Genomic DNA, 22,865 nt, shown 5'->3' on the forward strand with positions numbered 1-22,865 from the left:
TTATAAATAAATATTGCTGAATGAATATGCTTTTAGATGGTTCAATCAAGGATGAAAAAATATAAATTAGAATTTTTATTTTTGCAGTATAACAACTATTTTACATTTTTTGGCCTTGGTACTTTGGAATAATTTTCTTCCCATCTGATACTCCCATACTTATGGCCACATGCAGTGGTCAAATTTGAATCCCTCTGACTAAATAGGGAAGGACAGTGCTTGTGTGTGCATATAAAAACATAACATATATATATATGTAACATCTACTTCTGAGGAGCTATCAGCTACCTGCTCATAGTCTGTTTAAAAAAAATAAATAATAATTTGATGTACAGGCTAGGCAATAAAGCTTGTGCTTTTAGTTAGACTAACTAGCTTTTGTCAAGATTTAAATATTAAAACAACACATTACTACAACCTTTACTGTGATGACTGACACCATGAGTAAAAAAATATGAGCGTGCGTGCATGTGCGTGTGTGTGCGTGTGTGTGTGTGAAAGTCCAATGACAAAATCTACCAAAAAGGTACTGTTTACATGTCCTTATTCCAAACCCACAGCCCTTTAGAGCAGTTACCAATTTCACCTTCAGTGTTTTGGCATTTTGATTTCTTTTGGATTGGGGAGGAAAGCTGCAAACATATTTCTTTAGCACATTTACTTTGCAACTACAGTTAAGCCTTCACTGCCTACTAGGCAACAAAATAATTTTCTTAAAATCTAGAAAAAAAAAAATCACATACCCAATAGAAAGCCACTCTTAAAAACCCCCAAGTAATTTGTTTACAAGCTCAGAGCCATGGAAAGACCAAGGTTAACTTTTACTTAAAACGTACAGCGGCTGGTTGAGGATGATGACCTGAATAATGACAATCCAGTTTTTCAACAGGCTCTTCCTTTTCATCACATTCTCCCTCATCACTGGATAACCGAGATGCTGGCTCAGCTGCAGGCAAGGGAGGGTGTGGGGACTCGTGGACAGAAGGAGACTCGCTAGGGGCATTTCCACTGTGCTGGGCTGGACAGCCTGGAGGCCTGGACAAGGCAAGCAGTAAAGGTGTTATTGAACTAAGTCTAGTTAAAAAGTCCAAGCTTAAGTGCTGACTATTACTGACAGAGGGAAATCTACATTAGCAGATTACTGACATTTCCCATAGTCTCATAACACATCTACCCAGAGGAAGGACAGGAGGAAAGGTACCCCTGGAAAAGCAGCATTGCCAAATCATTGCTGAACAGCTTTCACTGATGCAAGTCAGCTTTTACTATTTCAAGCACCAAACCGTCCTCGCTAGGAGTTACAGCTCAACATGTAATTGCTAATAGCAGACAAGTCACCAGACCTAGAGCAAAAATACTGCCTTGAACAACAGATCCATATCGTTCGTTCAAAATCCACCCGATAAAGCTACCGGTATTAATTTATACTATTGGATGTGCAGATTTCCCTTACCTTGGAAGACTGGGGGGGTGAGGTTTGGGTTTATTAGGTAATAAAGGCTTTGATTCTGTAAGAGTAACTCCATAAGAATTTTGGTGCAGCTCCTGGGAAGTTTTAGTAGGTGAGGGATGTGGTTCCCTGAGAGGGGGCATCTGCTGATGATGATCCGAATGTCGAAGAAGTTCCTTTTCCCTGGTTTTGCTTTTGTGCTCAGCTAACAACACATCAAATCGTTTTCTTCGACCCTGTACAGCCCTCCGCTGGGTTAAGGAATGTGTCTGCAAAACCATGAATAAATCATTAATTCCAGGCTATTAAATTGGTGGAAATCAAGCACACAAAACACGTGTCTGGAGCTCTAAAACAGGGAAAATCATCACACTCATGGTTTAGTAAACAAATGGAAGAATGACTTGGACAACAAACTGTTTGGTGGATGGTTATATCCCTGTCTGATACAAAATAACAAAACACCCCAACTGAGTAAAAGGCTTCTTCTAAATTTCTTTTTAAAAAAGAAACTGCCAAAGTTCTTATAAGGTTAAGGCTAGAATGTAAAATCTTTTTTACACTGATATTTTAATTGCCAACTAGCGCACAACCAGAAATACTAAACATTTACTTTCACTTATAAAATATTTAACAAAATAATATTTCAAATATTTCTAAAATTACTTTGCCTCTTTCTATATACTAATATATTCCCTGAAAACTAGTGTAATCGGATATTAAGGAATGCAAAAAAATACAGCAGAATCCACAGTCAGACAGAACTCAAAGTCCTTTGAGTGCCCTGAATGCTACACATAGTAAGATGCGTACGTGTATATATGGCACAAATTCTAGGCAAAGTGAAATAGGTGGAAGTTATTTTCCTGAACTGTTGAAGTCCCGTTCAATACCTTCTTTTCATATGGTGTAGAAGGTTTGGTTGGGTTCATTTTAGCAGGTAAAAATTATTATCACACAATTCAGACACAAATAACAATTACAAAAGATGTTTTATGAGGAGGTGTAATGTAAGGAGTTGCTGAGAAACATTTTTACTTTCTTTCTCTTTTACACTTTTGATTAGTCTAGCTCTGGTGTAAAATCTTGAAGCTTTTCCCTCCTCCATTAGGAAACCAATTGCCTCCCCCCTGTAACTCCAAAAGGGCAATGTGTTCAAGTTCAGTTCCTCTGGGTCATTAGTACCAGCTTCATTTACCTTTGTTCTGTAGGTGGCTTATTTACCAGATGCTTCCCCTGCTGACAGTTTAGCTGCTTTGCAGGAAAGTAGCTAAATATTACACAATTGCAGGGGATCTGGATTTTCAGTGCCTCAGGACTAAGTGATACCCCTCTGTCCCCCAAGATTTTTGAGCCAGAGGACACATTTCATCTGACCAGAAGTTTTTACAGATTGTTTGTCCTCTAGGTATATTCGGTGGGTTTTTCCGAAGACTCATTTCTGGGTTGGCTGTAGTCATATATCAAGCAGCATTAGCATTTACATAAATACCTCCTAAGTATCTGCTGCAGACTCTGCTGGGGGGAAAGGAGGGAGTGTGAGAGGGGAGGAGCTTGACTTAGCTAAATCCTACAAAAACAAATAATATTTTTAATGCTTATGAGCAATTTTAAGGTTTGTCCTGTATGACCCAAAGTTTACCCCCAAAAAGAACATGCTGGACCCCTGCATCTAGATGTGGAGTAACATCATTTTTTCCACATCCATGTTTAAAAGGGTCTATACAAAAATTACACATCTCCAGGTTACTTTAAGCAATACGTTTTTGAATAAATAATTAACTGAACTTCAAAAACAACTCCTTCTTTGTTCTGGGCAACACATTTTGAGAGGTACCATTTACAGTGGTAATTACCAACAGCAAAAATCTGTAGTTTTCTGTTTTCTGTCATATTCCTCAGGAAATTGAATTAAAACTTCACATGATCTTATTCTGATTAAGTTATCCTACCTTGCATGTCAAAGACCTAGTACAAGGTTTCCTGGTTTCCACATCAATGACACCACAGTATATATCAGGATCAAATTCTCTCTCTGTCAAAGGTACACAGTATTGAAAAGTTATCAAAAACCGTTTTGAAATACAAACATTTCTTTTCATTATAAAATGTAACCATATTGGAAACTGTTTTAAAATGTAACACAGGCAAGCGTACAAATAAAAATGCACAATAAAATTGTACAAATAAAACTTTTTTGCAAGTTTACAGTGGGCTGAAATACAGATCTCAAGTCTACAAACAGAATGGAGGAATTTACAGCTGCAGGGCACCCCAGAGGAAGAGCAGATCCTGCACACTGGGATTCAAGGTCACCATCAATATGAACTGTGACAAACAAATGGTGGTTTTTTGTTGATGGTCTTGGTGTTAAGAACCTTTCTACCATTCTACTAACACTCAAAGTTATTGTGTTTAAAAAGTGTAAAGAGCAGACTGGCTTTACATTTCTGAGTTTATGAGGTGGTAGTTGTTCCGTTTGCTACGTACTTTTGGACCTTCCATATAGAAAGAAGGAGAAGAAAATCTTTAAAGATCGTAGAAGAGTGCAATTTTAAAACTGTAAGAACGGACAGGCCTTTGAGGTCTGTTTGGTTTCTGAAAGCAGCAGCCACATTTCAAGTCGTTTGCATCCTTTAAGAGTATGTCAAGTCACAGTTTTAAATTGTAATACATAAAACATACCTCATGACAAGTTACAGTGTTATAAAAGTGTTTAATTTACTTCTGAAACTTATTTCTATATACCTATATATGTATTTCTATAGACACACTACTAAGAGGAATATAGCAAATAATAATTAAAAACAATTACCTGACAATCTTTTATGTAAAAATTTCCTATTATTTGTATTTTCTTCAGGTTTCTTTTCCAAAAATGGAGGCACAGAGAGAAGACCTTTACCATTCAGTATCTGTCCAGGGGAAGGCAAGGGTGGCTTTGGTATTGAGGGACAATTAAGGCCAGTCTTTATTGAGGAACTCACAGTAGTAGAACAAGTTGGACCAACAGCAGCTTTCAGTTGGGCACCATCTATCTTTGGATGAATCTTTTCCACTTTGACAGATGGAGTCATACTATTATTTATGAAAAACAAGGGGGGGGGGGAATTGAAAATTATAGCCATAAATTATAAAAAGCACTTAAAATATTATTACTCAGCAATACTCTGGTCTATTCATAATGCAAATGCAGACCTTTCTCCTTTATTCCCACTTTTCTTATTCATATCTTTTTTTTTATTTTCACATTTTTTATGATGTCCATAATCTATTCAGTCCTCTTTTCCCCATTTCCTTATAAGGACTTCAGAGAGTCATCAGAGACTTCAGAAACTGCTATTTGGATTCACAGAGACAGCATATCACCAAAGGAACTGGAATGGACCTGTTACATCCAGTGACAAATGCCCCATTCTATGACAGTAAATTATATTTTCAGTTCTGCAATCTCAGGTGTGCAGGTGAAAAATCACCTGAGTCAGGAGTTAAAACTCCCTTATGATCAAAGTATGCAGATTAGATCAAAGAATTAAGAGTCCCTAGTAAAATCACCTTTATTTATAGTGATTTAAGATGCAGCTTTGCAAGAGTTCTTGTTCATAGTCATGAGTATTATCTATTTTCCAGCAGCCTCGTCTAAGATAAGATCTGGAGGAATTTAAAGTGATTATGTCTTAAACCAAAAACCCTCTGTAACAAAAGGAAATTCTACCAATATAGCAGTGTCTGTGCAAGCAATAACATTTTTTATCAAAAGGCATACTCACATTTTATCATGGGGAACTTTGCTATGCTGTACCGAATGCATTAACCTGTTGTTTCCGCTGATCTGCAGCTTGTCTTTGGGTGATTTCAACAACTTGGAATTTGATGATGATGCACTAGTACCTCCACTGGATGAACGGTTGCTCCCACTTCCACTGCTACCTTTGTTTTTTGAAGGGAAAGATGAAATGAGGGAAAATACTGAAGAGGAGGGAGGAGTCAAAGGCGGCTTGCTGGAGGAGCTGTGTCTTCTTTCTGAAAAGGAGGGAAAAAAGGGGTTTTAAGCTCCAATATAGAAACAATTCTTAAACAATTCATGTTGTGATTTACTCCATTAACAGTTTTCCTTCATTGGCTTGGGAGGTCCCTTGCCACACACAGATCATAGAGCCTCACTGTGCTCCATGGGGCTCCACTCATTGCCAGTCCCCAGCCAATTACCAGAATCTCTTTTAACTTTGTGAGGTACATTCCTCAGCCACTGAAATTTAGCTTTTAATAACACTTCTCACCCTCTCTCCATCTTGAAGAACAAGTAAGAATCCGACCTAGACCTCAGACACACAAAGCAGAGACCCCATCCTCAGGCCAAGCAAGCTTAAAGATCATATTTCCTCAAAGGATAACAATTACCTAAAAGTATAATTTTGACCATTAGGAGACATACTGGAGCCAACACTTTCACTTCACGACAACCTTTTGGTATGGTCTACTACATCTTCAGTGAGGAACACCCCTGAGAACAGCAGCTCAAGTATTGACTTACATTGGGTTTTGTTTTGTTTTGTTTTCCTCTTATTAATTATATAGAATTTCTATTTAGGAACAGCATCAGAAGGAGCAACAGACATTCTCCTACCAAAAAAACCCCAATCTGAACATTTGAGTTACGAGTGGTCAGGTTCCGTCAATGAATGTGTTGGAAAAGAAATTATTAACATTAAACCAGTAACATTAATATATTGCTAGCACTATTGCAGTTTAAATAGTGTATATTAGAAAGGCAGTTCTTTGGAACAATGAATTCTCAGTCACAAAACACCGGACAGCTTCAGGAGTACCCAGCTCTGCCTACACATGGGCATGTTAATTGTCCATTTGCTGGACTGATCCTTGGACACCTGTGATTCCTTGATGATCTGTGTCATCAACACCTGCTTAAGAGACATGTCTGGCAATCAAGTATATGCAAACCACAGATCTAAGAGAGTACCAAGAATTAGCAGGTCTGTCAGGGAAGTGGAAAGGCACCTTTGTGCTCATTCTCCTCGACAGCAGTAACACCTCAATCTCAGCCAAGTATTGTTAAAGGTGCCCAAATCCACCACCAATCAAGGCCTGGATCAGCTTACAGATTTTGACTGACGTTTACTTAAACTGTGGAAGAAGCAGGCTACTCGTGAAGTTACAACTACAGCCAAGAGTGAAAGTCAAGTCCAGCACAACCTGTACAGAAGCCTGCACCACTCTGAAAAATGCAAATTAATCCACGTTCTGCTTATATGACCTGTTTTCTCCCCAGTCTTAGATACAGTGATCACATGCCACTCAGATGATGACCAGCCAGGACTCCACTCATAACTCTAAGCATTCAAACACGACAGCACCAACTCTGCACCAATATTGCCAGCCACATCACCCACTGCACGGCTCCTGAAAGCAAGGCTATAACAAGGTGCAACAGCAATAACCACCGGGAAAAAAGCCAAGCCGCTCCCAGCAGTGCAAGAGGAAGGCATAGGAGTCTAACACCTGGCGAGCTATTTTCTTACAGAGGTGGGGAAGCAACATTTTAAATATGTTCATTAGCTCAGGAAAAAAAAAAAAAAAAAAAAGGAAAGAGCATAGATCTTAGACTAGGAAACTCCAGTCAAGAAACGACCTCTGAGACCGAACCAAGTGATGAGTGTTTCTCAGTTTAACTGCAAAATAGGTGCAAGCTACCTAATGAACCTTCGGCAAAAAGAGAGTCATCACATCTTCATTAGTATTTACCAAAGAGCGCTCAGAGGTCAGGTGAAATGCCCAACAGAAATACGTAACACACACAGTAATTTATCGCCTATCCCAAGGAAAAACTGCTTTAAAAAAAAATCACAGTATTTCGAACTAGTTATCTGTGATGTTCAAAATCATCTACTTAGTTTTCTAGAACCAGCTGCCATTGAAGAGTTTGTAAGTGAAATACGTTAGCATATTTATGCTCTAGTAAATGGCTGCGCTCCTAATACGACATACTGCTTATTGCCAAATGTCTTTTTATAGCAATGGCAAGAATCCCCGAGCAGATAAGTTACTATTTGAGGGCCATTAGTTCAGCGATGCTACACCCTGTGAGATTACTCTGCAAGATAATGAGGAAAATTGCTCAATACTCTTCCACCTTCCATATATTTAGAAAAATCAAAGTCCAAGTTCTTATCGCAGTTACAAATAATCTCTAATGAACCAGTGGATGACTAATGCAATCTTAGGGAGTTTGTTTTGATTCTCTCTCTTTTTTTTTCTTTTCTTTTTTTGAAGGAAGAGAGGGTGTTACTTCCTTGGAGAAAACCTGGCAGATGAGAAGAGAAAGGGACTAGAGTAAAACAGAGTATCTCCTTGCATCCCATCATTAGGAATAAACTAGTTGAAATACAAATCTCAGCTATTAATCCAAATGACACAAACACTTATTTTCTGACAACTTTAACTGGTACAGCTCTCATACTAAGCTGAAAAGTTACTGACTACTATTTGCATGAATGTTTCATAGCACCAATCTCAATACCAGTGAGTTAATACAAAAAGAAAGTGTTTTAAATTGCTGGTAATAAAAAAAAATTGACCTAAGAGAGCTAAGGCTAATGGCTCATCACACCCCAAGATTACAGCCTACCTGTCAGAGAGACATTCCACTCTACAGACAGACGTATGATTTGTAACATGCACAAAAAAAGGGCCAAATGAGCTTTTTCTAGAATTTGGGGACAATTACTGAAAGAGATGGTGTAACACTGTAAATCTGTGAAACCTTCACTCACTCCTGTACGTAACCATGACTTGGGTAGTTTAGCAACAAAATGAGAAGACTTTTCAGCTAATTTTGTTGTAACCTGCCTGGACCTGTTCTGTATTGACTTACGTAGAAGTAGAGGTAGGGCTGCCACTAGGATTTGCTTTTATTTAATATTTCAGTCTTTTTATAAAATTAATGTTTTTAAGAGAAATCTGCTTAAGGTCTGAGCCATAAACCATCTGAACACTACTGATGTGTTGCGTTATTGGAGAAGGCTAATATTTTTGAAACCAGACATGTTTTAAGCATGGCATACTTGGTCTAATGAATGTATTTATTGACAGACTGACATAGTCTTTTAATAGAAAAATTACTACACAAACTGTCACTGAATAATCAAGACCACCATGCTTATTATGCTAAGCACATTATAATGATAAATTCTACTAATCATCTGCCAATCTAATACGAGTCCCATTTGCCATTAACTCTGACTCAGCCTGAAAACATTTAAAAATATAATTATCTCCAGGTGTTCAGTTTTCAAATGTTAAAAGTTAGCACTCACATCCCTTCTCTTCACGTAACTCCTGAAAGAAAAACAATTTTTTAATGTCATGATTGCCTTTACAACAAAGTGGCATTTCATATCCTGCACTTTTGTAACATGGTTCTAAACTCTAAAATTTGGAAGGAGGTGTTTCTTTTGGGGGGTAAGGGTGTTGTTTGGGTGTTTTTTTGTTTTTTAAATATCAGAAAGATGAAAGTTTTGGCTTTGCACAAAGAACCTGAAAGTATTCCTTCATCCCACAGCACTGGGTAGAACCTGACTTAAAACGAAAGCTACATTCAACACTGAGGAGGATTTTATCTGTTAATGTTTAAATATCTTTGCATTTATATAACGTACTTGTGACCCTAAGGAGAAGGGCCATACAGAGTTAGAAAGCTGTGAAAGGAGACAGCATCCCAGAGAAGACAGTCTCTGCTCGAAGACCAGGATATCTGTTAACTATCAATTTGGAAAAAACACAGTGATAGTTTGTGTGCTACTGGACTTACGGTTGAGCAAGAATTATATACGCATACTGCCAAAGCACACAGGACTTCCTGATAAAATGGATATTGATGATTTAAATATCTTCAAGAGCTTAAAAAAAAAACCAAACCCCCCAAAAAACCAAACAGCTTCATGTGGCCCTAAGTCTGGCTGCCAATTTTTGGGGGTTCAAAATCTTATTTTCCATTGTATATTTCCTACTAAACATGCACTAATTTCTGACAAAATGCAAAAAAGTAACCTGGAAGGGGCAACAAAAAAAAGGGAAAGCTTCTCACCATGTTTGGCTACTACTTCTTATTCTTCCATCAATGGGTAAACACTTGGACTTAATGTGATTTATAACTTTTTTGCCATATTAAAATAAAAGAAGATATCCTTTTATAGAGAAAAATATTCTGGTTTTCATAAAATGCTACTGTCTTTGCTGTACAGTTAAAAAAAAATTCAGAGTAACAAGACACTTAAAAATTTTCAAAATGTTCCTCCCAGGTCTACACTTAGTTCCCAAAAATCTAGGAAGTGTTTTGTGCTGTTCGCTCTCTCTGGGCATCAATTAATAGCTTTGGGCAGCAAATACAAGATGTACAGATCAAATTTCATAAACCCGTTTTTTAATACTGACTTCTTACGTAAGTACTGGGCAAAAAGTCAAACTGACCTGTGTCAGTGCTAGCAGAGCCGTCATTAAAAATGAAGCACACCCAGTCAAACACACACAAGTTTAGTTCAGTGAAATACACTGCACTTCAATTAACATTCAGAAAGACAGTTTTGACATTGGTTAGCCTAGGTGTGAGAGTATCGCCCAGACTATAGAATTATATTTGTGTATTGAAAGAAAGCAAAAAGTTAACTTAAAGTAATTATTATTTCATATATCTATCTCACCTAAAGTACAAGCATGATAAAAGTGCCACTTAAAGCAAACTTGTCTTTTTTTCCCCATCGTATTGAGTTACTGTTTGACTTGTCATTTGAGAAATTATTTAGAACAGCCATATTGAAACAAACATCTTTTACCTGAGGATAAAATTTAATTTCTGTCAGTACACCTGTTACTGTTCTAGAGTAATAAGGGAGAGCTAATTTACTCGATCTTCTATTTTCTCTATAGGGATCAGATCCACAACACGACACGAGAGCACAGACTGGGACACTGCTGTCGAGGGGCACCTCACCACAGCTCCAGAGTTTACTCAGCAACCAAAATCCCTTTTGTGGCAATACCCCAAATGCCTGTGTTGGGCTCTGATCCACCATCCCTCTGACCTCACCATGACAAAGGGAAAAAAAAAAATTAGATCCATGAGGATTTTGCAGGGGAAACTCATGAGCTAAAACAATCATGGGCATAGCAGGCAAATTACTCTCCCGTTGATGCCACCCTGGCAGCGTGCAGCTGCTTGGGAGCAATCGCCTCTGTGGGATCTTGACCTGCTGCTCGCTCACTTATTGCTGCTTCATTATCCCGCTCTAATCACAGGGCCTAGATACCAAGGATTCTGCCTTAATCTTCCACTGATGTCCCTTTAATCATCCCATCAGTTCTGTTTGCACTGTAAGTCAGGATGAGGTCACTCCATCTTCCATTGTGGGGTGTTTAAACCTACACCCTTAGCTGAACAGACAGCATCTACACAAAGTTGTATTTTTCACTCCAGCAAGAAAGTTACAGAAAAGAATATTTATGGAGTCCGAGCTATCAGTATGACAGGCTGCCAAGGCTTGATTGGCACCGGTACAATCTGTCATGTCTCTAGAGAGAATTCTTCTTACTGTTTCATAAAAAAAAAAACATTGCTTTGCAACTGGCAGCTGATATTATTGTTTATTGCTCAGTGTTAGCAAAACCATGAAGAAAATCTGACTGGTACTCATGTACGCTTATGGCACTCCATTCACAGAAAACCAGCACTTTAGCAGAAGAGAAAGGAGGGGGGGAAAGGGAAGTATATAATTTATATTGCAGAATACCAAATGCAAGTCAGGGAGGCACATACATAAGCATTACGTTGCTTTATGTGTTTACACCACTTACCTCAATGCTCTTCCTTATCTTGACCGGAGTTATTCAATATTATAAATAAATAGTAATATGTATAAACTATTTAAATCTAATTCTTAGGTAAATAGTATCTTTTATACAGAGTATGGCCGAGTTAGCAATACCGATGCAACCTTATGTCCTGCACTTCCTCACTTTAAAAATATTCAGCGCAATTGCAGCACAGAATGTTTCCATTGCCTGTGTAGATATCACCACATAAAGAGGCTGCAATGATAAAACTTTACTTAAAATGTGTCTCTTCTCAAAAATCCATTAAAATGCAAGACCTAACCAATTTTGAAGAGTGTACTTTAAAACCCAGAGTTCACCTCCACAACTTGATAGGTTAACAGGTTTCCTTTGCCTAGCAGAGATTTAAAATGTGCTGGTTTATACGTTTTTACCTGAGTCTTTACCATACACGTGCTACAGCATTGTTCAAAGACAGTCTCATGTTTACATTGAGATGGTTAATACTGAGGAAGATAAAATCACCATTTTAGGGGCAAAAGACAGAATTTAAGTTGAAGCCATACATTACAGAGCAAGCTAGAACTACAGAGATCAAAGATTTTTAAAATTCCCTTTAAAATGTTCTTTCACATTAAAGCAATTTGTCGAGGCTTCGGCTTGGTAAGTGCCATGCAACATTTACGCTCTCCCACAATGAGAGCTCAGAAAATTATCTTCCTCTGAGAAAATCCTTTGTTGAAGCCAACAAATAAAGCAAATACATCAAGACCTGTCTAACTGCTGACTGGGTATGCTCCAAGATGATACGTCAGTTCCTAGGACATTTTTACTTCTCAAACGGGGGCTGTATCACCACTAAGCTTTACACTGCACCTGTTTTCTGCAGCTTTGTTTATCTGCAGTGTTGGTGCACGCACTTCCCGCTCTGCTGTCCAGGAGTCCTCGTCAGGGCAAAGGTCCCACTGTTCCAGGTACGAACTCCTGCACCATTCCCTTGTCAATCACCTCCAAAACACACACTACAAGTCCCCCTAAAAAGCATATAAAATCTGGCTATGCTTTAACTAGGTTGCACTGATTTATTATGAAAACTCCTAACTACAGAGAAGAAATTTTTTTTAAGATCTGCTTTGGTTACAAGTGTTCAGTTCAGAACCCAAAGCTCTCCTATATACAAATGTTTGGGTTTCAGTGTATCATTCCCATTCCAAAATCCCTCCAGTTATTCACACTGATCTAAGCCATGTAAACAAAACATACCTGGATGTTTATAATGGTCTAGCACACTGAAATGATCTTCCTCATGAAAACCAAACTTCAATGCAACCAAAAGCCACTGATCATTTGGCATGTGTTTGTAATAGCTACTTTAACTGAAAATTTCATATAACCTAGTTCCTACCAGCCCAGAAGCCCCAGACTGACAGATTTGAGATCAGCTTTCATTTTAGTTTTAAAAGCAGGTTTACCAGAGCACGTGACATAGGAAATGCGAGCAAAGTTGGGAAATGGAAAACATCCTCTAAGAAATATTTGGGCTTTTGTCTTCCCCAGCCTCACTGCGCCACATTAGGTGTGCCACTTCAACCCTCTGAAGTTTCCCGGCATTTAAATTTGAACATTTGCAAGTTATTTACTCAACTCCCAAGAGGTGTTACGACAGTTAGTTAGTTAACCACATCCTTTTGAACAGAAAAAGAACACAAACATTAGCTGCTATTATTATTTTGTTCATTTCATTACAGTAGTTACGGAAAAATGTTGGCTACTTTTAAAACTGTAAAACCAATTACTTGACTTCTGATTTCTAAATACAAATGTTTACCATTTTCCTAGAGATTTACTTTTGAGAATTGAAATCCCATCGCTGGCAATCACTGTGCAAAACATTAGATAAAGGGGCATGAAATTCTGCATAAGCAGGGTCACAGTTTTGTTGCTGCCATTGAAGAAAACAGAGGGAGGAATGGAAGGAGGTAATTTTCACCAGTAAGATTCTGAATGCCAACTTCAATACTTCAAAATTGTATTTCAAAAAGGAGACGATCCTGTAACTATAATTTAGGGTATTTTAATGATGCTTTTAAAAATAGTACGTCTACAGCAGAGCCAGGATGGTGTTCTAAGTCTCTAATAGCACAACACTAACTGGGCAGGAATGGCCATCTCCACTATGATAACTGCTGCAAGACAGCCCCAAACCCAGCACACCTCCCCTGATCTCCAAGATTATCACCAGAGAAAGCAGAGCAAGGAGCAGATTGCAGACAGAGTTAAGAACATAGCAAAAAATAGCAACACTAAAATGTATTTAAATAACTGTCAAGTACATCCCTTTCTCCACTGCTGCCTCTCCACAACTCTCTATATTCCTACAGCTAGTTTTTCCATTTTTCCGTATTTGTTACTAATACTTTCAAAACCCCTTGTATTCTGTGCATGTGAGTAGTTCTGTAATCAATTTCCACAGGGTTTTAAATTCCTCTTTAAAATACCCGCGGTTTGCCCCTGAGAGATGTAAAATAACCTTTGAAGCATCAACCATCGATACACACTGCCATCCCAAGCCTGCAGACAGACTAGGGTTTTGCTGTGTTGCGCAGCTCACTCATGCAGTGGCAAACTGGAACTAGCGATGCTCCCATCGGGTTTGTTTCAGCTGTTCAGAGCCCCTCGGAGACCAGCAACACTCTCAAGAGCAACATGGGAAAACTGACAAAAACAGGACTGAAAATTATTCACAGAGAAGAACCACAAGCAAAATGGAGCCAGAGGGACCAACTGTTGGGGGGTCCCCCTCCGGCATCCAAAGGGGATATTTTCCCCATCCTTCTCCATCCTCGTTTGCTCAGGTAAACACAAACGCAAGGGCTTTAACATCTCAGACAGACTCTGGCATAATATCCAAGATCAAAATTCTGGTACGCTTTCCTGAGCAGCTTGCCAAGAGGTGAGGGAAGGAAAGGACAGATTTCTCACCAGGGAACTGGCCCCGGACCTTTCAGTCGGTAGCTGTCTTGTAAATCTGTCAAGTGCTGGAATATAAATATTGCAAAATTATTACAGAAGGACAGTAAAGTGTCTTAGATGATAATTGGGCCATGGAGAGATTATAACGTCCACATTACGAGCCCTAATCTCTGTGTACTGTTGACGACATGACAATACCTGCCTTGTCTTATTAAAAAGCAAGTATCAAATAAATATTTTTTTGCTATTAAAAAAAATGTTATTTGGAAAAAAACTTTGGAGAAGCCATGGTGATAAGAAACAAAAACATCAAACAAGGGTAACCGGTACAGATTAGCATTGCACCAACATGCAGTATGGGTCAGCTTCCTCAGAAATCCAGCTGGACAACTGTTGTTTCATATATGCTTACCCTGAATGGCGTTAAAGGAAAGCTTCAGTTTTTCAAAATGAGCATAAAGCAAATTAAAAACGAAAAAAATTATTTTAAACTTTTTATTAAAAGTTGAATAAACAGAAGTTTAATAAAGAACTGTGTGTTTAAAGCATGGCAATGAAGAATTAAGGGAAGAACCACTACCTAATTTCTGACTTTCTCTCTGCCCATTTTCTATGCAGAAATTAGGTTTACACCTTTAACACCATGTTCTTCCCCTTCAGCATCAACAATACTCCTTACAAGACGTTATCACATACTATTATAATATTGTGTAACATATTCAGATGAGTTCACATATCCAAATGCCTGTCTAGTTTTCATCTTGCTAATGCCACAATCAGGAATTTTAACGTCTTCCCCTGTAGCTATTTCTTTACATGTAGCAAACTTTAATTGTTGTAAGTTGACTGTCAGGCTCAGCTCCACTTAAAAAAAAAAAACAACAAACAAACCACCCGAAACCCCCAAACAATCAAAAGACCAAAAATCACCAAAAACCCCAAACTGCTGACACCGAACACTTCCTTAATCCCCTTTTTACTTTGGTTTACTAACAGATTTTAAGGGCTAACTAATAAAGTTCTGGAGAGGGGTGTAAAGAAGTTGTGAAATGGAAAGCTCTCCATATGAAGGAGATCAAGACAAGTGAGTTGATTTTGTTTTGAGCAGGAGAATAAGAGGAAATATCACAGGATATACAAAAATAGTAGTGTCAGCTAAGTAAATTACGTTCTTTGATTTTGTCATTAAGAAACAACAGGATAAAACCACAATGAGCATCAATATTTTTCTTACCTACTGTATGACTAATGAGTGACATCCACTTCCACATGATACAAAAGCTTTGTAAGATTAAAAAAAAAAAGATAAACACGTACATGGCTACTTAGAACTAGCCACACATCAAATACAACAGCCCCTCCTCTCCCCTGAGGTGTTACTGCTCACAGCAGAGACAAGGAAGCACTGACTGATGGAACAAAAAAGGAAGCTCCCGTCGCTATCTCTGATGTTACCGTCTCTCGCGACTGTCCCTGTACGCATGGCACCGACCACACCCCACCCCTGGATGTGACAACCTGTGCGCTTCCCTATGGCAAACGTGACAAAAGTGTTACCGAGCCTCTACACCTACGGGCAGCGCCTGCCTGCAGGGAAACCGCGCGGAGAAAGAGCGGCGTGAGGGGTCCGCGCTGGCCTTCTGCCTGTGCAGCTAACACCCTCCAAGTCCTTAAACACAAGATATGTTGAACTTTTTCAGGATGGAAGATGAAGACGAGAAGCAAACCTGTGGTAGGCCAAACTGCAATATTTTAAAAAGATGTTTCAAGAGTTGAGTAACTTCCCAAAATTTCAAATCTCTTGGAACATAAATAATCTGCAACATCAATGGAAAAGAGAGAATAAATATTTTAGTTTCTTGTTTTAAATCAGATCCTTACATTGTTTCACACTGATTTAAGGTTTCTAGTCATTAGTAACTTTTCAATTATAAAAAAGGATCATTACAGCTTATTTCATTAACACTGGTCGATCACAATTGGCACGAAACAACTGTTTTCACGTTTAAAAACACTGACCATGTTAACTATACACTAATTAAAATTTTACAGCAGCATTAGCACAGCAAAGTCTCACAGAAATCACTAATATAGCCAAACGAGGGCACAAACCTACTGTGCTTGCACAATAATGTCTTTCAAATTAAATAAACCAGCCCTTTCACATCTCACTTTGAAAGAACCAAGCAATGCTGTAATTAGGATGTGCTAACTAAAATGTTTGTGCAAGTTTAACCTTTTAAATAAAAACACAACTGCGCTTGACACATCCAGGCTGTGTCTGTGTTTCCTATTTCCTCCAAAACAGAGATATAACGGCACAGACCATCCTGCCCAGAGCCAGCCAGCCACACAGAGCCCTAACAAGGAATGTATTTGCCCTCTGATTTATAAATTACACGGATGAACGCACTCCGGAAAACAAGCTAAAATGAACAAGCTCTTAACAGTTTCTTTCTTTAATTAACACTTTGATTAACAGCTGCCAATTTATCTAGAGGCCTGACAGGATTGCAATCGGCCAGGTTTTTATCGCTATTTTCTCCCCTTGTACTTTCCCCGTCAGAGCTCTGGCTTCCAAGCGCTTTCTGGGGGTATCACGTTTCTGGGGGGACACAGTGGGAGCAGAAGCCACCTCCCGCCATCCCCCCGGGGAAGGGACCCCCAGCGTGGGCTGGGGCAGGGGCCTCATGGTGCAGAGCAGAGTGGAGCTCGCCGCTTCGCCCCCGCTCACGGCAAACTCACCGCCTGCTTGCTGTTGGAGCCGGGCCAGACCACTCCGGTGACATTTCAGAAGGGCTCACGCGGGCCGCTTGCAGCACGGTAATCCCTCCCCGTGAGATTATCCACGTCGCTCGGCGAACTCCACCACGGCCCCGCGACACCCGTGGGCAACGCCGCCCTCCACGCCAGGCTGCCTCAGCGCTGGGGCTCCCAGCCAGCCTCAGCCACCTCATGGCAAAGAGCCGCCCCCGGGCCTCTGGCCAGCCTCCGCTTTACCTTCTGCCCGCCGTGACGGCACTGGAGCCACGGGGGAGGCTGGAGGTAGCCATGGCGGCAGGCCATGCAGATGGAAGTTAATCCCCTCTCCGTTTGCCGCGGTGGGACGGTGCCCCCGCGGCTGCATCGCCCAGCCTGGGGGCAGCTGGCATCCCCGGAGCAGCAGCTCTGCTGGCCCATGGTGGCCCCAGGGGCATGGCCCCTGCCGCCCCGGCAGAGCACCGGAGGACACTCCTGGGATGCTCCTCCAGCCGTACAAATTCACCACAGTGTTCATCGTCCTGAACGTCCAGGCAGGTCTCACTGTCCTAGACTTCCAGACTTGGATGTCTGAACATCGGGGTCTGACCTCCACACAAAGTGAGCACGTGGTTACCAAGATCTAATTTTTACCAAATTACTAATTTCTGGACCATTTCCTGAGTAATCACTAGAAAAAAATTAAAGCATATCTGCTGACAAAATAGAAAGGATGAAACAACTTGTGGCTTTTGCTCACTTTAAATTACCATAATCAAGGCTGAAATTTCTGGCCTTCGTCACCCATCAGAATACACCCAAATTTGTTTTTTAAAACCAAGTAATCAGTTTTACACTAAAATAAAGAGTTTGTCAAGAGGAAAGGCACCTGGCTTCTACAAATGCCTTTGTGTATTAGTGCCAGTGTGTTAGCGTATTACTTCCTTTTCACAAGGAAGGGTTAAGCAGAAGCAGAGAGCACCATTTCAGCAGGTTGTGTTTGTATGGGTTTTTTTTCTTGGTTTGGGGTTTTTTGGTTTTGTTTTTTAAGGAACATACAGAAACCTGGAGACTACTGCTCCCATTAAAAAGTTTAGAAACAAATCCTAAATTACAAATGCTAAATACTAACTTTCCCATGTCTGTGCACTCAGAATGTGAGACAGCCACCAGTTCCTCTTTTGCTCTGAATTTCAAGAGAAGTTGACAGCTCATGTCACCTAACCATTAATTGTTAAGGACAACTCAGGCATATAAAGACATTTCCTTGGATTACGCTGTTTTTAAAAAGACATCTCCTTCCACTGCTAAAATTGGTACCAGAGGCATGCATGGTTTTGGAGGATTTCTTTCTATTGAATACTCTTCTACTTGACACCCATAATTAAAACTGGGTAAGTCTCCAACAGATTTTAGTGGTTCACAAAATTCCTGACTTTAAACTATTACGTGGGGAACCAGCACTGATGTATTTGTTTTCCTACCAACTAGAATTTATCCTTCCTTAGTCTTTGATTTGGTCTAGTCTCATTTTAGGACTAAAAGGGCGAGTAACTTTTTTTTTTTTTGCTTCTTCCACAAATAAACCAACCAAGATCAGGCAATTTAACTCCCACGTGGAACAATATAGAAAGCTGTCCTCCTTCTGAGTAAGAGCGAGGACAAAGAGCCCAATCACTAAGAAACCCCAGCAGCTGGGTGTCAAGGCAGGAGCTGGAATGGAAGGGAGAGGCATGACGGTATATTCACACAGGGAGAAAACAGCAACAGCCCACGGGAAGGCACACAATGGCTGAGAGAGAATGCAACAAGATTTTATGCTTGCTTATGTTACAGTAGCAGCATGTACGCCAACTGTCTCAATCTGTGCATTTATTTTTATTTACTATTTTCCAGTGACTAAAGGCTAAGTAACTTTATACAGTAAATATTCATAGGGTTTCACCTTGAAACGGATTGATGCATGTGCCACATTCTGCAAGCGTACTTTGACAAAATCAGAAGTCGTTTTACTTTGTAGTAAAAACAATCCATTATATAAGGCAAGTAAACGATGAAGTTCTTTTCTGAGTACTAAACATCACAAGAGGTTTTAATTTTTATTTTCTATCAACATCACTTAAAGTTGTTAAAAAAAGAAATATCCCCAAAACACCAACAACATTTAACTGAATATAAACACTTACATCATCAGTTAATACCTGAGTTCAGAGGCCTAAAATTAGCCTTGCAAGCTGTGATAATACTTTGTGCAGATACATATACGAAGGGACATACATCCGTGCACACTGCTCACTCCCGAGGACAAGGCTGAAGTGACTACGCTCCTGCTCCAACGCCAGCTCAGGACAGCGCAGGCAGGGCAGATGCGAGAGGAGCAGTTCAGCACGTATCACTGCAGAGAACCTAATTTCCAGGTCTTTGCTGTTGCAATTTCATTCAAGAAGGATAACTTGAAGTGTGTTGAAACCATTGCAAGGGAAGAAGGTTTGCCTCCTACTGCTCAAGATAACATAAAGAACATCATCAACCCCCTCCTGCCTCCGTTTCCTCACTGCACACATGTAACATTAAGAAATGCCACCCCTCCGAAAAAAAAAAATTCTCCAAGCTGAAGTATTCTGCACATTTTGCATTGCCAAGAAAACTGTTTTTAAGATTGGCTAGAGAATTTTTAATCTTTTATTGACAATATGTTTTCTTGTCTGGTTTTGTGAAGTGAGATAAATGCAACTCTACCATGTCTCCTTCCACTTGTCTACATTTTAGTGTTCTGTATTTTGAAATAATAGGTTAATTTTAAGTAAATGGGAGAGCTGGATTTGAGGTGGCGTGCCCTCTCACCCCCTCCACTGACAGAGGCCCAAAGATACTGGGGTTTATCATTAGCATTAAAATCAGCATTCAGATAGCAAAGGTAGGACCTTCGCAGTGCTCTTACAGAAGGAAGGCATGAAGATCTTCACTAGCCAGTCATCACGCGTACACTCCAGCCTAGCTGTGGCATGTGTACGTGTAATTAAACTGGCAGGCAGAAAAAAAAAAAGAAAAAAAAGGGCAAAACATGACAGGAAACCTGCATGTGCACAGAGCAGGAGGTGTTGCAACAGGAGGGAGAGCGATGGCAAAACACACAGGACAAAGCCACAGATGACCAGGCTTCATTATCTCCGCTGCACATGAAACAACTCATTTATCCTTTCTCAAAATTCAGCCATCTCAGGCACCAATTTCACAATCACTTTAAGCTGGCCGGTGTGAGCCAATACTGCCAGAGCAAAAAGTGTTCCTGCCCTCTCCCCCAATCCTGGCCGCTCAGTTCGAGCCTTCGCACCATCTGCTCTCCCCGTAACAAAGAGCAAAACCGTCCGTACAAAGACCTGACAGTCTCACAAACCACAAGCCTTCTTGTGCCAAAGCTAGCAATTAACAGAGCGAGGACCAGCAAGAATTAAACTGTGACTTGATCCCAGGGAACAGGCTGAAGGCCTAAGCAACTGGGGATGACAGAGAACTGCATTGCAAGATGCAGTAATGATTAGTTTGTCAGTTCCTAGAAGTTTTGAGGGGTACATTAAAAAATTCAGACTTCCAAGGAATTTCACCTGATTAATATTAACGCTGCATAAGCTGGGCTTGCTTACACTGCAGCCTGCTTATGTTTACATTTAGTACTGCCTAAGACATTGAATTGTAAATATTTTGTTTTAAAGAGATTGTTTGGTTACTGGCTACTATTATTATTCTTCCTGGAAGAAAGAGGATGATGGGCCTTGAGCCAACATCAAACTTCTGAAAGTTGATCAATCAAGAACTCCGGCGTGGTTACTTGGAAAACCGACTTTGCTGCTACGGAGGGTGCATGGAAAGGACCCTGCCATATGCTGTGTGACACCATGAAGCCAGCTTTAGTGAAGGGAGCAGCAAAATCATATAAAAAGTAGTGCTATTAACTTGTATTTAAGGCCTTGTGTGTCTTTTTTTCCCCCCAAAGCTGGAGAAGAACGCTCCAAAATACCATGGCAAATGAAATTCCCAGAACCTCCAGAACCACAGGGCAATGGATTTTTAAATCAGTGGATTTTTATCTTGAGCAGCTGCCACTTTGGAGAGTGCCTTATGAGCTACAGAAAGCACAAATATATCAGGCAAGATTTCTGGTTTTGGTATTTTTTTCGCTCTTCCAAGTGGGCATGTTTAGAAGTTCCTCAGGTTTAGAAAAGCAGAGCAACTCCAAAATAAAATGGATGACCAATACAGAGGAACAATTTGACAGGCTTGTTGGTCCACAATCAAGTGACAGCATTTTATGTCTTAGTATCAACTCCACTTACACAACACGCTTGTTTATACCAGAAATACAAAATATAACTGCTACCCATATAGCACATGTGTACACAGAGAGAGCAAAGGCTTCTACATAGACTTATGCCATTTTCAGGGCCTAAAATGAGAAAAAGGCATTTAGTACATTAGATTTCAAGCATACAGACACAGCCGTTGTGGAGCACTGCCACCTGGACAACTGGGACAGGAGAGAGAAAATAGCAAGCAGCCCAGGAGCTTATCAGGGCCTTCAGCATGTCCTAACTATCTGCCAAGTCTCCAGCCTCCCCAGGTACATTCTTGTGATCACAGAAACAAGGTGACGCGTGTGGTCCCATCGGTACCCATCCTCATCCTGAACACCGACTGATCCCATGCAGAGTGTGCTGGAAGGAGAAAGGAACTGGCCACTATCAAGATTAGACGACACTAGCTGTCATTCTTAATCTGTGACAAGTGAGAAGTGAGCATCAAGCCTTGCAGTACAGTGCACATATATAAATTTGTATAATTTCTATGGCTATCAAAGCAGCCATGGGTATTTTTAGGAGCTGGCTGGTGGATAGCTTTGTGACCCACGGGATGACCTTTGGTCAAAGAGTACATGGCACTATGACGGGGAGGGGACTGAACTGTGGTGGTTTAAAAACCTTTCCTTTGACCTTAGAGGCCAGGAGAGGGCCAAGATGGCATGCTTCCAGGCATATACATGGTCACGCATGGCTTGTCAGAAGCTGTAAGCCAAAATGAAACTGAAGAAAATAAGTGCTAGCTAGTCCCATGCCAATGATGAGAAGGGCCAGAGCCTTACAGAGTACTGTAAGGCTTCTCATGATCTAGAAAAGTGAAAGAAATGAGAACAATTACTTCACTAAGTCCACCATAATACAGCAGGACATCAAAATGCTTAGCCTACAAACTCAAATGAAGACTTCAGTCATGTAACAACAAAGGAGACACAGCCAATTTTCCTGTAAGCAAGGAGAGAAGCCATGAATTCCATGTGAATACCTATGAACAATAATGAACAGCCCTTAAACTACCAAAGTATATCGCACAAAACTTCTCATCAGCTCAAATCCAGCTCTAAGAATAATCCCCAAACACCTGATAGTTTCAGGCTCCAAGGTGGAAGGGCACACTGAAAGGAGTTCATCTTCTACCTAATCCACAGAATTAGCCGCACCACGCCACAGAAACAAGGGCTTTTCCCACCGCCAGACAGAACAAACAGGTTCTTTGCAACCTGCGGGGTCACACATAGAGGACGTGGCACAATAAAACTGGCTGTCAGTGGAAGAAAATCCTATGGGGTAAAAACATAAGAAGGTGATCTGGCTAAAAGAGGTGGCTTGCTTTTGAAAAGCTGATCTATATAGAATTGTGAGTTCAAGATTCTCTGACAGTCTGGCCAAACAAGGAGGGAACACTCACTTACACAGGAACAGCTTCAGCTCTCCAGAAGCCTGGTCTAATCGCATCCTTTACAAACCAGTGTAAAGAGAGTTCCATACCAACATGGGCAACTCAG

At 40.2% G+C, this 22,865-nt stretch overlaps 1 protein-coding gene across 5 annotated transcripts in view; it reads right to left on the minus strand.

Annotated features, from left to right (window-relative positions):
- The window catches only part of ATXN7 (ataxin 7), a 90,497-nt gene that overhangs the window by 6,889 nt on the left and 60,743 nt on the right, over positions 1 to 22,865 (minus strand). For all 5 annotated transcript variants that reach the window (XM_064453563.1, XM_064453566.1, XM_064453562.1 and 2 more), the window contains 5 exons: positions 5,221 to 5,473; positions 4,266 to 4,528; positions 3,403 to 3,485; positions 1,454 to 1,719; positions 837 to 1,035 (listed from right to left, as the gene is read on the minus strand). In XM_064453563.1, coding sequence (XP_064309633.1) covers positions 837 to 1,035; positions 1,454 to 1,719; positions 3,403 to 3,485; positions 4,266 to 4,528; positions 5,221 to 5,473 — 1,064 coding nt within the window. The remainder of the gene's footprint in view (positions 1 to 836; positions 1,036 to 1,453; positions 1,720 to 3,402; positions 3,486 to 4,265; positions 4,529 to 5,220; positions 5,474 to 22,865) is intronic.

Source organism: Phalacrocorax carbo, chromosome 6, assembly GCF_963921805.1.
Source record: "Phalacrocorax carbo chromosome 6, bPhaCar2.1, whole genome shotgun sequence".
Classification (NCBI taxonomy): domain Eukaryota; kingdom Metazoa; phylum Chordata; class Aves; order Suliformes; family Phalacrocoracidae; genus Phalacrocorax; species Phalacrocorax carbo.